Source organism: Microplitis demolitor, chromosome 5 (assembly GCF_026212275.2).
Source record: "Microplitis demolitor isolate Queensland-Clemson2020A chromosome 5, iyMicDemo2.1a, whole genome shotgun sequence".
NCBI classification, from domain to species: Eukaryota; Metazoa; Arthropoda; class Insecta; order Hymenoptera; family Braconidae; genus Microplitis; species Microplitis demolitor.
The window spans coordinates 18,099,264-18,118,185 of NC_068549.1; the positions used below are offsets into that span (position 1 = coordinate 18,099,264).

An 18,922-nucleotide genomic window follows, 5' to 3' on the forward strand; every position below is an offset into this window, starting at 1 on the left:
CAAAGTTCATAATTTTGTAGAAAATTAAATTGCCTACAAAAAAGTTATTTAGTCTTTTCTTCTAACGATTATTAGAAAAAAAGTTATGAAGCTTGAAACAATAGTGAATTCAAAAACTTAATGTAATACACACAGTTTTAAAAAACCATTTCCGAATTTTATTGCATATAGATTTTTATACGGTGAATCTATATATTATTTATAATCAATCAGCTGTTTTATAAAGGTTTCTTGCTTATTTTCTGTATAGATTTAAAAAAAAAATAGTTTTTTTGAAAAATTAAAATTTTTTCTCTTTCTTTGTTTTTAAATAAAAAAAAAAAACGTTCTGTTTTGAAAGTAAGGAAAATTATTTTCATAAGTTAAAAAAAAAATTCACAGATGGCATTAGCTCAAATAAAAAAAAAACTGAAATTTCTGTCAAAAAACAGTTTAATATCATAGAAACATAAAATTATATTATTTAATATAGTTTAAATCTTCGTAATTTTTTTCTAAGCATTCTAACAAGAAAAAAGACTAAATAACTTTAATTTCCTACAAAATTATTCAATTTGATTTTCTAAGAAAAAATTTTTTAATAGTTTTATTTTTAAAAAATGACAGGATATGAATATTCTTTAAGCTGCTCTTTTGGGAAGATTTTTTTTGTTTTTACTCAACACTAGCTTTTGAGACCATAAGAAAAAAAATAATTTTTTTTCGAAATACTCTACTATATACGTATATGTAGTATACTTGTGCACAATAAGTAAGACAAAGAAATAAAAATTTTCAATGTTCAAGAATTGTTCTAAAGAATAAAAGTGACTTTAAAAAAAAAATATTTTTTCCGAAAAATACTATGGGGTAAATAATCAAATCGCTGCAACAACCAAACTGTATATTGCATCAAGCCATTTAAAAGCGTCGGTGTATTATTGTAACTTCGTACCACTTGAAAGTGATGAAGATCGCGTGAACCCATACAGGTTTTTTACAGAGTATATATACAAGGCTATTGGAACGTTTAAGAATTTATTTACACGACTATTGATAAGCACTGGAAATTATCAATCGTATTTCAAGTTTGATAGCTTTACGAATTGTCTCTAAGCTCATTATATACTGTACCAATTTCAAAAATGAAATGAAAATATATCTTTTCAAGGTTGCACTCACACCTTACTTCATTAGAATATATGTAGTAGCCCATCGGTCATAAATTTTTTTTTATAACAATAGTGTAATACTTTAAGTGTAAATCCTAAACTTCCTTCACAAAGAAGATTTATTTAAAACGGACAATTGAAGAGGTGTGAAGTCTTCATATATCTATTGAACTTATTGTCTAGACATTGGCGCCAGATTTTTAATCCTGGGACCCTCATGGCCTAGGTACATATATATACATTGTCTGCAGTTACTGTAAGTGTGAAACATTCACTTGGGAGCTGACAGGATATTCAAGGCAGAGAAGGGAGAAGTAGATAATTTTAAACAGAGAAAATAGAATACAGTTCGGTGACGTACAAGCCACGTTTGCCTATAAATTGGCGTACCTGGAGGCTTCAGACATCAGTTACCTCAGCGACTTCCATAAGTTAGCATCGCAATCTACGCTCTAACTTAGTACATACTGTTGAAACTTCCGATATTTATTTAAATCTAACAATTTAATAAACAACCAAGTGAAAATGTCTACTTTCGATTTCGACTTTATATTTAATGAACACAATCCATCATTGGAGTTCCAAACTTACGCATCTTCACCAGAAAGTATACCATCAGCTGTCTCAGAAGAATCAAGTTTTTCTCCATCCCCCAGTTCTGATGGAGTCCAGTTTGCTAATAATCCACTGGGAAATATTGTAAAAGTGGAGGAAGATTTAGAAGAAACACAAGGTAATTAAACATTTATAAATGCAAATTATTTTTTTGACTTTTCTTAAAATTTATTATTTCAATTACTGATAATCACGCTAGTTGTTCAAATTTTTTTTCTTGAAGTGTGTAAAGTACTTTTAAAAATTCAATTTATTATTCATACTCGTTTATTATATTCTAATTTCTCGAAATTTTATTGCGGTGAACTATAGTTTCAATTCATTTAATATAGATCAAGTGTTATTTTTAGAGTATTTTATAAAAAAAAAAAAGTATAAAAAGCTTTTTAGTAAATATTTTTGATGATTTATTTGTTCTTTCGTTGCAACTTATAAAAATAACTTTATAAATATTTATCTATTAAGTGAGTAAATAATTATTACAATATTCTCATTTTGTTTTATAGGTAGTAACTCAAAAAGAAGACTACGATTTACATTCTCCAACGATCAGCTTCTTTATTTGAAACAATTATTCGCCGAGAGCAAATACTTATGTCGTCCAAAAAGAATTATGACCGCAACTAAACTAGGACTCCAAGAAAGACAGGTAAGATGATTTTTCTATTTTTATTTTTACTTATTCGCGAAATTGACATTATATGTGTTAAAAACAGTGTTTTTTTTTTTTAATTCATTTATAAGTAGCTAATTTTCTGATGAAATATTTTATTTGAATTATTAAATTCACAAATTAAATTATCTAATATCACCAACAAAAATTAGTATCAGGGGTTTGTTTATATATGATACTACAGTTAGCTAACGTCTAATCATTTTTTTTTATAAACGATAAAAAACGAATATTTCAAAAATTGCACCTATAATTTTTATACTTCTCTACATGTGCATATTTTTAGTTTTTTTTTTTTTTTTTCAATTAATTCATTTAATAGAGTAAAAAAATTGTTAATTGTTGGCTAACTGCAGGATCTTTGTAAATATTGATAAAATCTCAGACGGAGAAACTATTCTCGTTTAAAATGCTATGGTATTATAGTTTAGTCGGACAATATTGACCACGTGGCGGAAATCGAAATAAACACTTGCTAAAATTACTATATATAGTAAAATACACAGTGATTATATCACAAATTACTGTCGCCATTGGAAATTTTACTATAGTCGTACTAATTGTTTCATGTGTCTATTTCAATTTTCGTCACGTAGCCAACATGGTCCGGCTTTACTATAACACTATATAGCATTTCAAACGAAAACAATTTTTCTGTGCAATAATCAATTTAAATTTAAAAATATAGAATTTTTGATTTGATAAATAAATAAATGAATAAATTAAAAGTTAATTGGTGTAAGAATTTGTTACATAAAAAAAAAAATCAGGTTCTTACATGATTCTTTACACCTAATATAGGAATATGTCCGCAAATCCGTAATTAGTAACAAAATAATGTCTACAAATTATTATAAAACCATACATTGATATGATATTTCAAAATTATTAATTTCATAATTATTTTACAGATAAAAGTCTGGTTTCAAAATCAACGCATGAAGCAGAAGAAATTAGAGAAGGAAAATGAAGACACCAATAACGGAAAAATCAGTTCATTTTCCGCAAATAACGATGTAAAAAAGAGGAGTAATCAGTTGATCGCCACAGAAGATGCAAAGTTCAGAAGAATGAATACATCGGCTGGATTCAGGCCAACAGTACATCATCATCTACCACAAAATATCGACTCGAACACCAAATTATATAATAGTTATTTTTCAAATACCGTCAACTATCAAACTGCATACAGCGGGAGTCAGCAAACCGGAAATATTAACTACACCGAGAGCTGTAGTTATGGAAACTATAACACCAACGTATATAATAATGATAACAATTGCTGCTACTCAACCAAGAACGTAATTAATAGTAACCAAAACACATGTAGTTATTTTTCACAACCTGTAGATAAAGACATGAATTGTAATGACTATGAAATCTACTATAAAAATGCTAAAATCGGTGTTAGTGATCTTAACTTATACTCAATCGGAGAAAATCAGACTTCAGAACAAAATTTGAGTTTTTCTACAAAATCTGAACCATCATTTGATTTTTTCGACGATATCAATGGATCCAATTTTTTAAGCACTGTGCTAGATGTATAATGATTATTAAATAGATATACAGTTGTTGAGTGAGACTGATGTTTCTATAAGTGATGTCAAGTATTAAGTAGATATTTAATTCAACCGGCCAATTAAATTATGAATACTTTTTGTAAATAATGCACTCCAAAGCCATGCGTTAAGTCAATATAAGTCCACTTGCCAAATACTATTTGGCCATAAACAATAAAAAACTATAGTTTTACTTATGACCTTAAAAGCCGAACACATTCAATGTGTGTTAAAATACACGAAGAGAAAATTATGGTAACTGTTCCTATAATACTATTGTAAACATAATATTATGGTAATCATTCCCATAATGTACGGAAATTATTATCATTATATTATGGTAACCGTTACCATAATATCACGGTAACGATTACCATAATATTATGGTAACAATATCATAGTTACATGGTAACAATTACCATGATTCCATAGAAACTATTCCGATTCCATATGGAAATTATACCCATAATTATAGGAATGATTACCGTAATATATATACTATATTACTATAATTTATATATACTATGTTACTATAATTTTCGCTCCGTGTAATATGTTTGTAACAAACTTAGCTTTATAGTGTATTTAGATTTTTCTATTTTTTTTAAATTTTGATCTGGTAACATTAATTATTATTGTATCTGAAAACTTATAGTGTTAGAAGAGAAAATACCAAATATTTGTCATAGATATTGTAAAAATTTTAATTTATTATGTCACTTTTTTAAATTACTTGTAAGTCGAATGTATAAAGCATTCCTAATCTATTTAACTTATTGTGATTACAATGTTAATTTACTGTCATAAATCACACGTTATTGATAGATCATCCTAAATTATTTAATGTTTATATATAAAACCGAATATATATTTTGTAATAATAGAATATTGATAAAAATTAGTAATGATATTATATTCATTTTTATACACTGTATTTGCTTTTTTATAACTCATGGAAATAATAATTTAATAAAATATTTTTATAACTTTTTAAATATGCTATTTTTTTTTCTATTCAATCATCAATTATTAGTTAATCTTTTATAGTTTTCAAAATATATATTTAAGTAAAAATGTGACAACAAGAGGTCGTTTATCTAAATATTTTTTCATTAGAAAAAATTTCAATTTTTATTTTTATTTAAATTTTTTTTATAATCCTGATGGAAACAAAGTTTGGATCCAATGTATGATCTAATTTGATCTGATATTTTAGATCTGTATAAATCTATATTCTGTCTAGATTCATCCAGATCAAATAAGATAGTTGGATATTATATATATATATATATATATTGAATAAAATTAAAGAAAACATCATTTAAGGATTTTTTTTTTTTTGAGTATTTTAAGTATATTTTACTTCCGTTTGCGACCGGTGAAAAAGAAGGAATATCACATTTTCCTAACGAGTTCTATAATAACCTTTTTTGTTTTACTCCACTTTTCTTGTAATTTAATTTACCTAATAAAATTAGTTTACCATTCCAGGTAATCAGAATTCAGTTCTGATGATAAGCAGCTATTATTTTTTACTCACAAAATTATATTTTTATAAGTATAGTCGTTTGAAAAATTAATTGGTCAAATATCCAGCGCAAAAGAAAATATGACAATTTTTTTTTCATATTTTATTATATTGTCATAATATGGAGAAGATGCAGAATAAATATTCACGCAGGGCTTAGCAAATATTGATGGATATCATCATAAATAAATATTTTATTGAACGCATGCCTGATTATTGCTCCTTATCATATCTTGAAAATGGCTGTGTACCGATCGTTAGTTAATAATTAATAAAAAGCAAATGGCGTTCTGTGTTCTTCAATAGCTTTTGCCTTGATAGCCAAGCTGGCAGCAAGCTAGCGACAACCTATAGTAGTAACTTGCCACTACCCTGATAGCCAAGTTGGCGAGAAACTGACGAGAAACTTGCAGCCGCAACTGGATACTAAGTTGACCGCCAATAGTTAGTACCTCCAATAGTTGATATACATTTTCTGAAAAAGTTGGTAGCAAAAGTTGCTTGCAAAAGGTTGACAATCATAAGTTGACGGTAAGTTTCTTTTCAATTTCCTGAGAAACTTGCATTCCAGTTGCGGCTCCATACTGGCGCCAACTTTCTGAGAAATTTGGCGGTAACTTGTAGCCAAAAGTTGCAAAAGCTGAAGTTGTCATTAACTTGTTGTCAAGTTGGTCGGAAACGAATGAATGACCAACTTTTTCACGATCAACTCGTGTTATCAGGGTAAGTTTGCCGCATAAATTGGCATTCTCATAAGTTGACGGCAACTGGTTGCCAAATTTCTGAGAAAGTTTAAATTCCATTAGTTGACGGAAAGTTGCCTTCAATTTTATCAGAATGTTTGTATCAGCTGTTAGTCAACAATTACAAAAGATGAAAGTTATGAAAAAGTTGACGCTAACTTGATCGCAACTAATTGACGCCAACTTTCTGACCAGGAAGTCTTCGTATTAGGGCACATTGCTCTAAAGTTTCAACAACTTTAACAAAAAATATTCAAAATAATATTCAATTATGTTTACAAAAGTGAATTTGGAATGTTTAAAAAGTAGAAATTTTTTTTATAGAATTTTGGGGTACTTCGTTTTACCTACCTCACCCCTTCCTCTATATGCCCCATATAGCCAATGCATTGATACATATATGTCACATATATATTTTTTCGTATGCGTTTAAGTAATATATATATATTCATGCGCCGGCAAAAAAAAAAATTTTTTTTTCAGGTCTCCTAGTTTCAAAAGTTTTCTTAGGTCCTCAAAAAAATCTTCCTGAAAAATCAGCTTGAAATGTTAAAAATTGAACTGGCGCTAATAAAATTTATTTTCCCATTTAAAATGTACGTATATACATTTTATTTCTTTATTTTTCAAGGAAAATTTTTTTATGTGTAATTATTAGTTTTTCATTTTTGGTATTTAATTAATGATATTTTTTTTTCTGATTTGAATTTGAATTTTTTTTACAGAAAGTCGATTTTATCGACTGATTGACACAGATAAAGTAAAAACGTTAATCGCTATGGTTTTAAATTAGTTAATACCTCGAAAGCTTGATATATTTTTTGTATTTTCGTAACAAGCGTAACAACTCAAGACATTTTTGTGAGGAATTCAATTTTCTATAAAGTTTTTTTTTTTTTTTTTTTTTTCCAAAATCAAAGTTCATAATTTTGTAGAAAATTAAATTGCCTACAAAAAAGTTATTTAGTCTTTTCTTCTAACGATTATTAGAAAAAAAGTTATGAAGCTTGAAACAATAGTGAATTCAAAAACTTAATGTAATACACACAGTTTTAAAAAACCATTTCCGAATTTTATTGCATATAGATTTTTATACGGTGAATCTATATATTATTTATAATCAATCAGCTGTTTTATAAAGGTTTCTTGCTTATTTTCTGTATAGATTTAAAAAAAAAATAGTTTTTTTGAAAAATTAAAATTTTTTCTCTTTCTTTGTTTTTAAATAAAAAAAAAAAACGTTCTGTTTTGAAAGTAAGGAAAATTATTTTCATAAGTTAAAAAAAAAATTCACAGATGGCATTAGCTCAAATAAAAAAAAAAACTGAAATTTCTGTCAAAAAACAGTTTAATATCATAGAAACATAAAATTATATTATTTAATATAGTTTAAATCTTCGTAATTTTTTTCTAAGCATTCTAACAAGAAAAAAGACTAAATAACTTTAATTTCCTACAAAATTATTCAATTTGATTTTCTAAGAAAAAATTTTTTAATAGTTTTATTTTTAAAAAATGACAGGATATGAATATTCTTTAAGCTGCTCTTTTGGGAAGATTTTTTTTGTTTTTACTCAACACTAGCTTTTGAGACCATAAGAAAAAAAATAATTTTTTTTCGAAATACTCTACTATATACGTATATGTAGTATACTTGTGCACAATAAGTAAGACAAAGAAATAAAAATTTTCAATGTTCAAGAATTGTTCTAAAGAATAAAAGTGACTTTAAAAAAAAAATATTTTTTCCGAAAAATACTATGGGGTAAATAATCAAATCGCTGCAACAACCAAACTGTATATTGCATCAAGCCATTTAAAAGCGTCGGTGTATTATTGTAACTTCGTACCACTTGAAAGTGATGAAGATCGCGTGAACCCATACAGGTTTTTTACAGAGTATATATACAAGGCTATTGGAACGTTTAAGAATTTATTTACACGACTATTGATAAGCACTGGAAATTATCAATCGTATTTCAAGTTTGATAGCTTTACGAATTGTCTCTAAGCTCATTATATACTGTACCAATTTCAAAAATGAAATGAAAATATATCTTTTCAAGGTTGCACTCACACCTTACTTCATTAGAATATATGTAGTAGCCCATCGGTCATAAATTTTTTTTTATAACAATAGTGTAATACTTTAAGTGTAAATCCTAAACTTCCTTCACAAAGAAGATTTATTTGAAACGGACAATTGAAGAGGTGTGAAGTCTTCATATATCTATTGAACTTATTGTCTAGACATTGGCGCCAGATTTTTAATCCTGGGACCCTCATGGCCTAGGTACATATATATACATTGTCTGCAGTTACTGTAAGTGTGAAACATTCACTTGGGAGCTGACAGGATATTCAAGGCAGAGAAGGGAGAAGTAGATAATTTTAAACAGAGAAAATAGAATACAGTTCGGTGACGTACAAGCCACGTTTGCCTATAAATTGGCGTACCTGGAGGCTTCAGACATCAGTTACCTCAGCGACTTCCATAAGTTAGCATCGCAATCTACGCTCTAACTTAGTACATACTGTTGAACTTTCCGATATTTATTTAAATCTAACAATTTAATAAACAACCAAGTGAAAATGTCTACTTTCGATTTCGACTTTATATTTAATGAACACAATCCATCATTGGAGTTCCAAACTTACGCATCTTCACCAGAAAGTATACCATCAGCTGTCTCAGAAGAATCAAGTTTTTCTCCATCCCCCAGTTCTGATGGAGTCCAGTTTGCTAATAATCCACTGGGAAATATTGTAAAAGTGGAGGAAGATTTAGAAGAAACACAAGGTAATTAAACATTTATAAATGCAAATTATTTTTTTGACTTTTCTTAAAATTTATTATTTCAATTACTGATAATCACGCTAGTTGTTCAAATTTTTTTTCTTGAAGTGTGTAAAGTACTTTTAAAAATTCAATTTATTATTCATACTCGTTTATTATATTCTAATTTCTCGAAATTTTATTGCGGTGAACTATAGTTTCAATTCATTTAATATAGATCAAGTGTTATTTTTAGAGTATTTTATAAAAAAAAAAAAGTATAAAAAGCTTTTTAGTAAATATTTTTGATGATTTATTTGTTCTTTCGTTGCAACTTATAAAAATAACTTTATAAATATTTATCTATTAAGTGAGTAAATAATTATTACAATATTCTCATTTTGTTTTATAGGTAGTAACTCAAAAAGAAGACTACGAACTACATTCTCCAACGATCAGCTTCTTTATTTGAAACAATTATTCGCCGAGAGCAAATACTTATGTCGTCCAAAAAGAATTATGACCGCAACTAAACTAGGACTCCAAGAAAGACAGGTAAGATGATTTTTCTATTTTTATTTTTACTTATTCGCGAAATTGACATTATATGTGTTAAAAACAGTGTTTTTTTTTTTTAATTCATTTATAAGTAGCTAATTTTCTGATGAAATATTTTATTTGAATTATTAAATTCACAAATTAAATTATCTAATATCACCAACAAAAATTAGTATCAGGGGTTTGTTTATATATGATACTACAGTTAGCTAACGTCTAATCATTTTTTTTTATAAACGATAAAAAACGAATATTTCAAAAATTGCACCTATAATTTTTATACTTCTCTACATGTGCATATTTTTAGTTTTTTTTTTTTTTTTTCAATTAATTCATTTAATAGAGTAAAAAAATTGTTAATTGTTGGCTAACTGCAGGATCTTTGTAAATATTGATAAAATCTCAGACGGAGAAACTATTCTCGTTTAAAATGCTATGGTATTATAGTTTAGTCGGACAATATTGACCACGTGGCGGAAATCGAAATAAACACTTGCTAAAATTACTATATATAGTAAAATACACAGTGATTATATCACAAATTACTGTCGCCATTGGAAATTTTACTATAGTCGTACTAATTGTTTCATGTGTCTATTTCAATTTTCGTCACGTAGCCAACATGGTCCGGCTTTACTATAACACTATATAGCATTTCAAACGAAAACAATTTTTCTGTGCAATAATCAATTTAAATTTAAAAATATAGAATTTTTGATTTGATAAATAAATAAATGAATAAATTAAAAGTTAATTGGTGTAAGAATTTGTTACATAAAAAAAAAAATCAGGTTCTTACATGATTCTTTACACCTAATATAGGAATATGTCCGCAAATCCGTAATTAGTAACAAAATAATGTCTACAAATTATTATAAAACCATACATTGATATGATATTTCAAAATTATTAATTTCATAATTATTTTACAGATAAAAGTCTGGTTTCAAAATCAACGCATGAAGCAGAAGAAATTAGAGAAGGAAAATGAAGACACCAATAACGGAAAAATCAGTTCATTTTCCGCAAATAACGATGTAAAAAAGAGGAGTAATCAGTTGATCGCCACAGAAGATGCAAAGTTCAGAAGAATGAATACATCGGCTGGATTCAGGCCAACAGTACATCATCATCTACCACAAAATATCGACTCGAACACCAAATTATATAATAGTTATTTTTCAAATACCGTCAACTATCAAACTGCATACAGCGGGAGTCAGCAAACCGGAAATATTAACTACACCGAGAGCTGTAGTTATGGAAACTATAACACCAACGTATATAATAATGATAACAATTGCTGCTACTCAACCAAGAACGTAATTAATAGTAACCAAAACACATGTAGTTATTTTTCACAACCTGTAGATAAAGACATGAATTGTAATGACTATGAAATCTACTATGAAAATGCTAAAATCGGTGTTAGTGATCTTAACTTATACTCAATCGGAGAAAATCAGACTTCAGAACAAAATTTGAGTTTTTCTACAAAATCTGAACCATCATTTGATTTTTTCGACGATATCAATGGATCCAATTTTTTAAGCACTGTGCTAGATGTATAATGATTATTAAATAGATATACAGTTGTTGAGTGAGACTGATGTTTCTATAAGTGATGTCAAGTATTAAGTAGATATTTAATTCAACCGGCCAATTAAATTATGAATACTTTTTGTAAATAATGCACTCCAAAGCCATGCGTTAAGTCAATATAAGTCCACTTGCCAAATACTATTTGGCCATAAACAATAAAAAACTATAGTTTTACTTATGACCTTAAAAGCCGAACACATTCAATGTGTGTTAAAATACACGAAGAGAAAATTATGGTAACTGTTCCTATAATACTATTGTAAACATAATATTATGGTAATCATTCCCATAATGTACGGAAATTATTATCATTATATTATGGTAACCGTTACCATAATATCACGGTAACGATTACCATAATATTATGGTAACAATATCATAGTTACATGGTAACAATTACCATGATTCCATAGAAACTATTCCGATTCCATATGGAAATTATACCCATAATTATAGGAATGATTACCGTAATATATATACTATATTACTATAATTTATATATACTATGTTACTATAATTTTCGCTCCGTGTAATATGTTTGTAACAAACTTAGCTTTATAGTGTATTTAGATTTTTCTATTTTTTTTAAATTTTGATCTGGTAACATTAATTATTATTGTATCTGAAAACTTATAGTGTTAGAAGAGAAAATACCAAATATTTGTCATAGATATTGTAAAAATTTTAATTTATTATGTCACTTTTTTAAATTACTTGTAAGTCGAATGTATAAAGCATTCCTAATCTATTTAACTTATTGTGATTACAATGTTAATTTACTGTCATAAATCACACGTTATTGATAGATCATCCTAAATTATTTAATGTTTATATATAAAACCGAATATATATTTTGTAATAATAGAATATTGATAAAAATTAGTAATGATATTATATTCATTTTTATACACTGTATTTGCTTTTTTATAACTCATGGAAATAATAATTTAATAAAATATTTTTATAACTTTTTAAATATGCTATTTTTTTTTCTATTCAATCATCAATTATTAGTTAATCTTTTATAGTTTTCAAAATATATATTTAAGTAAAAATGTGACAACAAGAGGTCGTTTATCTAAATATTTTTTCATTAGAAAAAATTTCAATTTTTATTTTTATTTAAATTTTTTTTATAATCCTGATGGAAACAAAGTTTGGATCCAATGTATGATCTAATTTGATCTGATATTTTAGATCTGTATAAATCTATATTCTGTCTAGATTCATCCAGATCAAATAAGATAGTTGGATATTATATATATATATATATATATTGAATAAAATTAAAGAAAACATCATTTAAGGATTTTTTTTTTTTTGAGTATTTTAAGTATATTTTACTTCCGTTTGCGACCGGTGAAAAAGAAGGAATATCACATTTTCCTAACGAGTTCTATAATAACCTTTTTTGTTTTACTCCACTTTTCTTGTAATTTAATTTACCTAATAAAATTAGTTTACCATTCCAGGTAATCAGAATTCAGTTCTGATGATAAGCAGCTATTATTTTTTACTCACAAAATTATATTTTTATAAGTATAGTCGTTTGAAAAATTAATTGGTCAAATATCCAGCGCAAAAGAAAATATGACAATTTTTTTTTCATATTTTATTATATTGTCATAATATGGAGAAGATGCAGAATAAATATTCACGCAGGGCTTAGCAAATATTGATGGATATCATCATAAATAAATATTTTATTGAACGCATGCCTGATTATTGCTCCTTATCATATCTTGAAAATGGCTGTGTACCGATCGTTAGTTAATAATTAATAAAAAGCAAATGGCGTTCTGTGTTCTTCAATAGCTTTTGCCTTGATAGCCAAGCTGGCAGCAAGCTAGCGACAACCTATAGTAGTAACTTGCCACTACCCTGATAGCCAAGTTGGCGAGAAACTGACGAGAAACTTGCAGCCGCAACTGGATACTAAGTTGACCGCCAATAGTTAGTACCTCCAATAGTTGATATACATTTTCTGAAAAAGTTGGTAGCAAAAGTTGCTTGCAAAAGGTTGACAATCATAAGTTGACGGTAAGTTTCTTTTCAATTTCCTCAGAAACTTGCATTCCAGTTGCGGCTCCATACTGGCGCCAACTTTATGAGAAATTTGGCGGTAACTTGTAGCCAAAAGTTGCAAAAAGTGAAGTTGTCAATAACTTGTTGTCAAGTTGGTCGGAAACGAATGAATGACCAACTTTTTCACGATCAACTCGTGTTATCAGGGTAAGTTTGCCGCATAAATTGGCATTCTCATAAGTTGACGGCAACTGGTTGCCAAATTTCTGAGAAAGTTTAAATTCCATTAGTTGACGGAAAGTTGCCTTCAATTTTATCAGAATGTTTGTATCAGCTGTTAGTCAACAATTACAAAAGATGAAAGTTATGAAAAAGTTGACGCTAACTTGATCGCAACTAATTGACGCCAACTTTCTGACCAGGAAGTCTTCGTATTAGGGCACATTGCTCTAAAGTTTCAACAACTTTAACAGAAAATATTCAAAATAATATTCAATTATGTTTACAAAAGTGAATTTGGAATGTTTAAAAAGTAGAAATTTTTTTTATAGAATTTTGGGGTACTTCGTTTGACCTACCTCGCCCCTTCCTCTATATGCCCCATATAGCCAATGCATTGATACATATATGTCACATATATATTTTTTCGTATGCGTTTAAGTAATATATATATATTCATGCGCCGGCAAAAAAAAAAATTTTTTTTTCAGGTCTCCTAGTTTCAAAAGTTTTCTTAGGTCCTCAAAAAAATCTTCCTGAAAAATCAGCTTGAAATGTTAAAAATTGAACTGGCGCTAATAAAATTTATTTTCCCATTTAAAATGTACGTATATACATTTTATTTCTTTATTTTTCAAGGAAAATTTTTTTATGTGTAATTATTAGTTTTTCATTTTTGGTATTTAATTAATGATATTTTTTTTTCTGATTTGAATTTGAATTTTTTTTACAGAAAGTCGATTTTATCGACTGATTGACACAGATAAAGTAAAAACGTTAATCGCTATGGTTTTAAATTAGTTAATACCTCGAAAGCTTGATATATTTTTTGTATTTTCGTAACAAGCGTAACAACTCAAGACATTTTTGTGAGGAATTCAATTTTCTATAAAGTTTTTTTTTTTTTTTTTTCCAAAATCAAAGTTCATAATTTTGTAGAAAATTAAATTGCCTACAAAAAAGTTATTTAGTCTTTTCTTCTAACGATTATTAGAAAAAGAAGTTATGAAGCTTGAAACAATAGTGAATTCAAAAACTTAATGTAATACACACAGTTTTAAAAAACCATTTCCGAATTTTATTGCATATAGATTTTTATACGGTGAATCTATATATTATTTATAATCAATCAGCTGTTTTATAAAGGTTTCTTGCTTATTTTCTGTATAGATTTAAAAAAAAAATAGTTTTTTTGAAAAATTAAAATTTTTTCTCTTTCTTTGTTTTTAAATAAAAAAAAAAAACGTTCTGTTTTGAAAGTAAGGAAAATTATTTTCATAAGTTAAAAAAAAAATTCACAGATGGCATTAGCTCAAATAAAAAAAAAAACTGAAATTTCTGTCAAAAAACAGTTTAATATCATAGAAACATAAAATTATATTATTTAATATAGTTTAAATCTTCGTAATTTTTTTCTAAGCATTCTAACAAGAAAAAAGACTAAATAACTTTAATTTCCTACAAAATTATTCAATTTGATTTTCGAAGAAAAAATTTTTTAATAGTTTTATTTTTAAAAAATGACAGGATATGAATATTCTTTAAGCTGCTCTTTTGGGAAGATTTTTTTTGTTTTTACTCAACACTAGCTTTTGAGACCATAAGAAAAAAAATAATTTTTTTTCGAAATACTCTACTATATACGTATATGTAGTATACTTGTGCACAATAAGTAAGACAAAGAAATAAAAATTTTCAATGTTCAAGAATTGTTCTAAAGAATAAAAGTGACTTTAAAAAAAAAATATTTTTTCCGAAAAATACTATGGGGTAAATAATCAAATCGCTGCAACAACCAAACTGTATATTGCATCAAGCCATTTAAAAGCGTCGGTGTATCATTGTAACTTCGTACCACTTGAAAGTGATGAAGATCGCGTGAACCCATACAGGTTTTTTACAGAGTATATATACAAGGCTATTGGAACGTTTAAGGATTTATTTACACGACTATTGATAAGCACTGGAAATTATCAATCGTATTTCAAGTTTGATAGCTTTACGAATTGTCTCTAAGCTCATTATATACTGTACCAATTTCAAAAATGAAATGAAAATATATCTTTTCAAGGTTGCACTCACACCTTACTTCATTAGAATATATGTAGTAGCCCATCGGTCATAAATTTTTTTTTATAACAATAGTGTAATACTTTAAGTGTAAATCCTAAACTTCCTTCACAAAGAAGATTTATTTAAAACGGACAATTGAAGAGGTGTGAAGTCTTCATATATCTATTGAACTTATTGTCTAGACATTGGCGCCAGATTTTTAATCCTGGGACCCTCATGGCCTAGGTACATATATATACATTGTCTGCAGTTACTGTAAGTGTGAAACATTTACTTGGGAGCTGACAGGATATTCAAGGCAGAGAAGGGAGAAGTAGATAATTTTAAACAGAGAAAATAGAATACAGTTCGGTGACGTACAAGCCACGTTTGCCTATAAATTGGCGTACCTGGAGGCTTCAGACATCAGTTACCTCAGCGACTTCCATAAGTTAGCATCGCAATCTACGCTCTAACTTAGTACATACTGTTGAAACTTCCGATATTTATTTAAATCTAACAATTTAATAAACAACCAAGTGAAAATGTCTACTTTCGATTTCGACTTTATATTTAATGAACACAATCCATCATTGGAGTTCCAAACTTACGCATCTTCACCAGAAAGTATACCATCAGCTGTCTCAAAAGAATCAAGTTTTTCTCCATCCCCCAGTTCTGATGAAGTCCAGTTTGCTAATAATCCACTGGGAAATATTGTAAAAGTGGAGGAAGATTTAGAAGAAACACAAGGTAATTAAACATTTATAAATGCAAATTATTTTTTTGACTTTTCTTAAAATTTATTATTTCAATTACTGATAATCACGCTAGTTGTTCAAATTTTTTTTCTTGAAGTGTGTAAAGTACTTTTAAAAATTTAATTTATTATTCATACTCGTTTATTATATTCTAACTTCTCGAAATTTTATTGCGGTGAACTATAGTTTCAATTCATTTAATATAGATCAAGTGTTATTTTTAGAGTATTTTATAAAAAAAAAAAAGTATAAAAAGCTTTTTAGTAAATATTTTTGATGATTTATTTGTTCTTTCGTTGCAACTTATAAAAATAACTTTATAAATATTTATCTATTAAGTGAGTAAATAATTATTACAATATTCTCATTTTGTTTTATAGGTAGTAACTCAAAAAGAAGACTACGAACTACATTCTCCAACGATCAGCTTCTTTATTTGAAACAATTATTCGCCGAGAGCAAATACTTATGTCGTCCAAAAAGAATTATGACCGCAACTAAACTAGGACTCCAAGAAAGACAGGTAAGATGATTTTCCTATTTTTATTTTTACTTATTCGCGAAATTGACATTATATGTGTTAAAAACAGTGTTTTTTTTTTAATTCATTTATAAGTAGCTAATTTTCTGATGAAATATTTTATTTGAATTATTAAATTCACAAATTAAATTATCTAATATCACCAACAAAAATTAGTATCAGGGGTTTGTTTATATATGATACTACAGTTAGCTAACGTCTAATCATTTTTTTTTATAAACGATAAAAAACGAATATTTCAAAAATTGCACCTATAATTTTTATACTTCTCTACATGTGCATATTTTTAGTTTTTTTTTTTTTTTTTTTTCAATTAATTCATTTAATAGAGTAAAAAAATTGTTAATTGTTGGCTAACTGCAGGATCTTTGTAAATATTGATAAAATCTCAGACGGAGAAACTATTCTCGTTTAAAATGCTATGGTATTATAGTTTAGTCGGACAATATTGACCACGTGGCGGAAATCGAAATAAACACTTGCTAAAATTACTATATATAGTAAAATACACAGTGATTATATCACAAATTACTGTCGCCATTGGAAATTTTACTATAGTCGTACTAATTGTTTCATGTGTCTATTTCAATTTTCGTCACGTAGCCAACATGGTCCGGCTTTACTATAACACTATATAGCATTTCAAACGAAAACAATTTTTCTGTGCAATAATCAATTTAAATTTAAAAATATAGAATTTTTGATTTGATAAATAAATAAATGAATAAATTAAAAGTTAATTGGTGTAAGAATTTGTTACATAAAAAAAAAAATCAGGTTCTTACATGATTCTTTACACCTAATATAGGAATATGTCCGCAAATCCGTAATTAGTAACAAAATAATGTCTACAAATTATTATAAAACCATACATTGATATGATATTTCAAAATTATTAATTTCATAATTATTTTACAGATAAAAGTCTGGTTTCAAAATCAACGCATGAAGCAGAAGAAATTAGAGAAGGAAAATGAAGACACCAATAACGGAAAAATCAGTTCATTTTCCGCAAATAACGATGTAAAAAAGAGGAGTAATCAGTTGATCGCCACAGAAGATGCAAAGTTCAGAAGAATGAATACATCGGCTGGATTCAGGCCAACAGTACATCATCATCTACCACAAAATATCGACTCGAACACCAAATTATATAATAGTTATTTTTCAAATACCGTCAACTATCAAACTGCATACAGCGGGAGTCAGCAAACCGGAAATATTAACTACACCGAGAGCTGTAGTTATGGAAACTATAACACCAACGTATATAATAATGATAACAATTGCTGCTACTCAGCCAAGAACGTAATTAATAGTAACCAAAACACATGTAGTTATTTTTCACAACCTGTAGATAAAGACATGAATTGTAATGACTATGAAATCTACTATGAAAATGCTAAAATCGGTGTTAGTGATCTTAACTTATACTCAATCGGAGAAAATCAGACTTCAGAACAAAATTTGAGTTTTTCTACAAAATCTGAACCATCATTTGATTTTTTCGACGATATCAATGGATCCAATTTTTTAAGCACTGTGCTAGATGTATAATGATTATTAAATAGATATACAGTTGTTGAGTGAGACTGATGTTTCTATAAGTGATGTCAAGTATTAAGTAGATATTTAATTCAACCGGCCAATTAAATTATGAATACTTTTTGTAAATAATGCACTCCAAAGCCATGCGTTAAGTCAATATAAGTCCACTTGCCAAATACTATTTGGCCATAAACAATAAAAAACTATAGTTTTACTTATGACCTTAAAAGCCGAACACATTCAATGTGTGTTAAAATACACGAAGAGAAAATTATGGTAACTGTTCCTATAATACTATTGTAAACATAATATTATGGTAATCATTCCCATAATGTACGGAAATTATTATCATTATATTATGGTAACCGTTACCATAATATCACGGTAACGATTACCATAATATTATGGTAACAATATCATAGTTACATGGTAACAATTACCATGATTCCATAGAAACTATTCCGATTCCATATGGAAATTATACCCATAATTATAGGAATGATTACCGTAATATATATACTATATTACTATAATTTATATATACTATGTTACTATAATTTTCGCTCCG

At 27.5% G+C, this 18,922-nt stretch overlaps 3 protein-coding genes across 3 annotated transcripts; all 3 read left to right on the forward strand.

Moving 5' to 3' along the window:
- The first annotated feature begins 1,676 nt into the window (after positions 1–1,676).
- On the forward strand, positions 1,677–3,989 carry LOC128667844 (homeobox protein Hox-A2-like). The gene is made up of 3 exons (XM_053739553.1): positions 1,677–1,884; positions 2,273–2,415; positions 3,351–3,989. Exons 1-3 carry the CDS (start codon positions 1,677–1,679, stop codon positions 3,987–3,989), a joined length of 990 nt encoding a protein of 329 aa, XP_053595528.1.
- Positions 3,990–8,864: 4,875 nt separating this feature from the next.
- LOC128667845 (homeobox protein Hox-A2-like) lies at positions 8,865–11,797 on the forward strand. The gene is made up of 3 exons (XM_053739554.1): positions 8,865–9,072; positions 9,461–9,603; positions 10,539–11,797. The coding sequence occupies exons 1-3, from the start codon at positions 8,865–8,867 to the stop codon at positions 11,175–11,177; spliced, it is 990 nt and encodes a 329-aa protein (XP_053595529.1). The 3' UTR covers positions 11,178–11,797.
- A 4,252-nt stretch (positions 11,798–16,049) lies between these two features.
- Positions 16,050–18,363, forward strand: LOC128667846 (homeobox protein Hox-A2-like). The gene is made up of 3 exons (XM_053739556.1): positions 16,050–16,257; positions 16,646–16,788; positions 17,725–18,363. Exons 1-3 carry the CDS (start codon positions 16,050–16,052, stop codon positions 18,361–18,363), a joined length of 990 nt encoding a protein of 329 aa, XP_053595531.1.
- Positions 18,364–18,922: the final 559 nt, after the last annotated feature.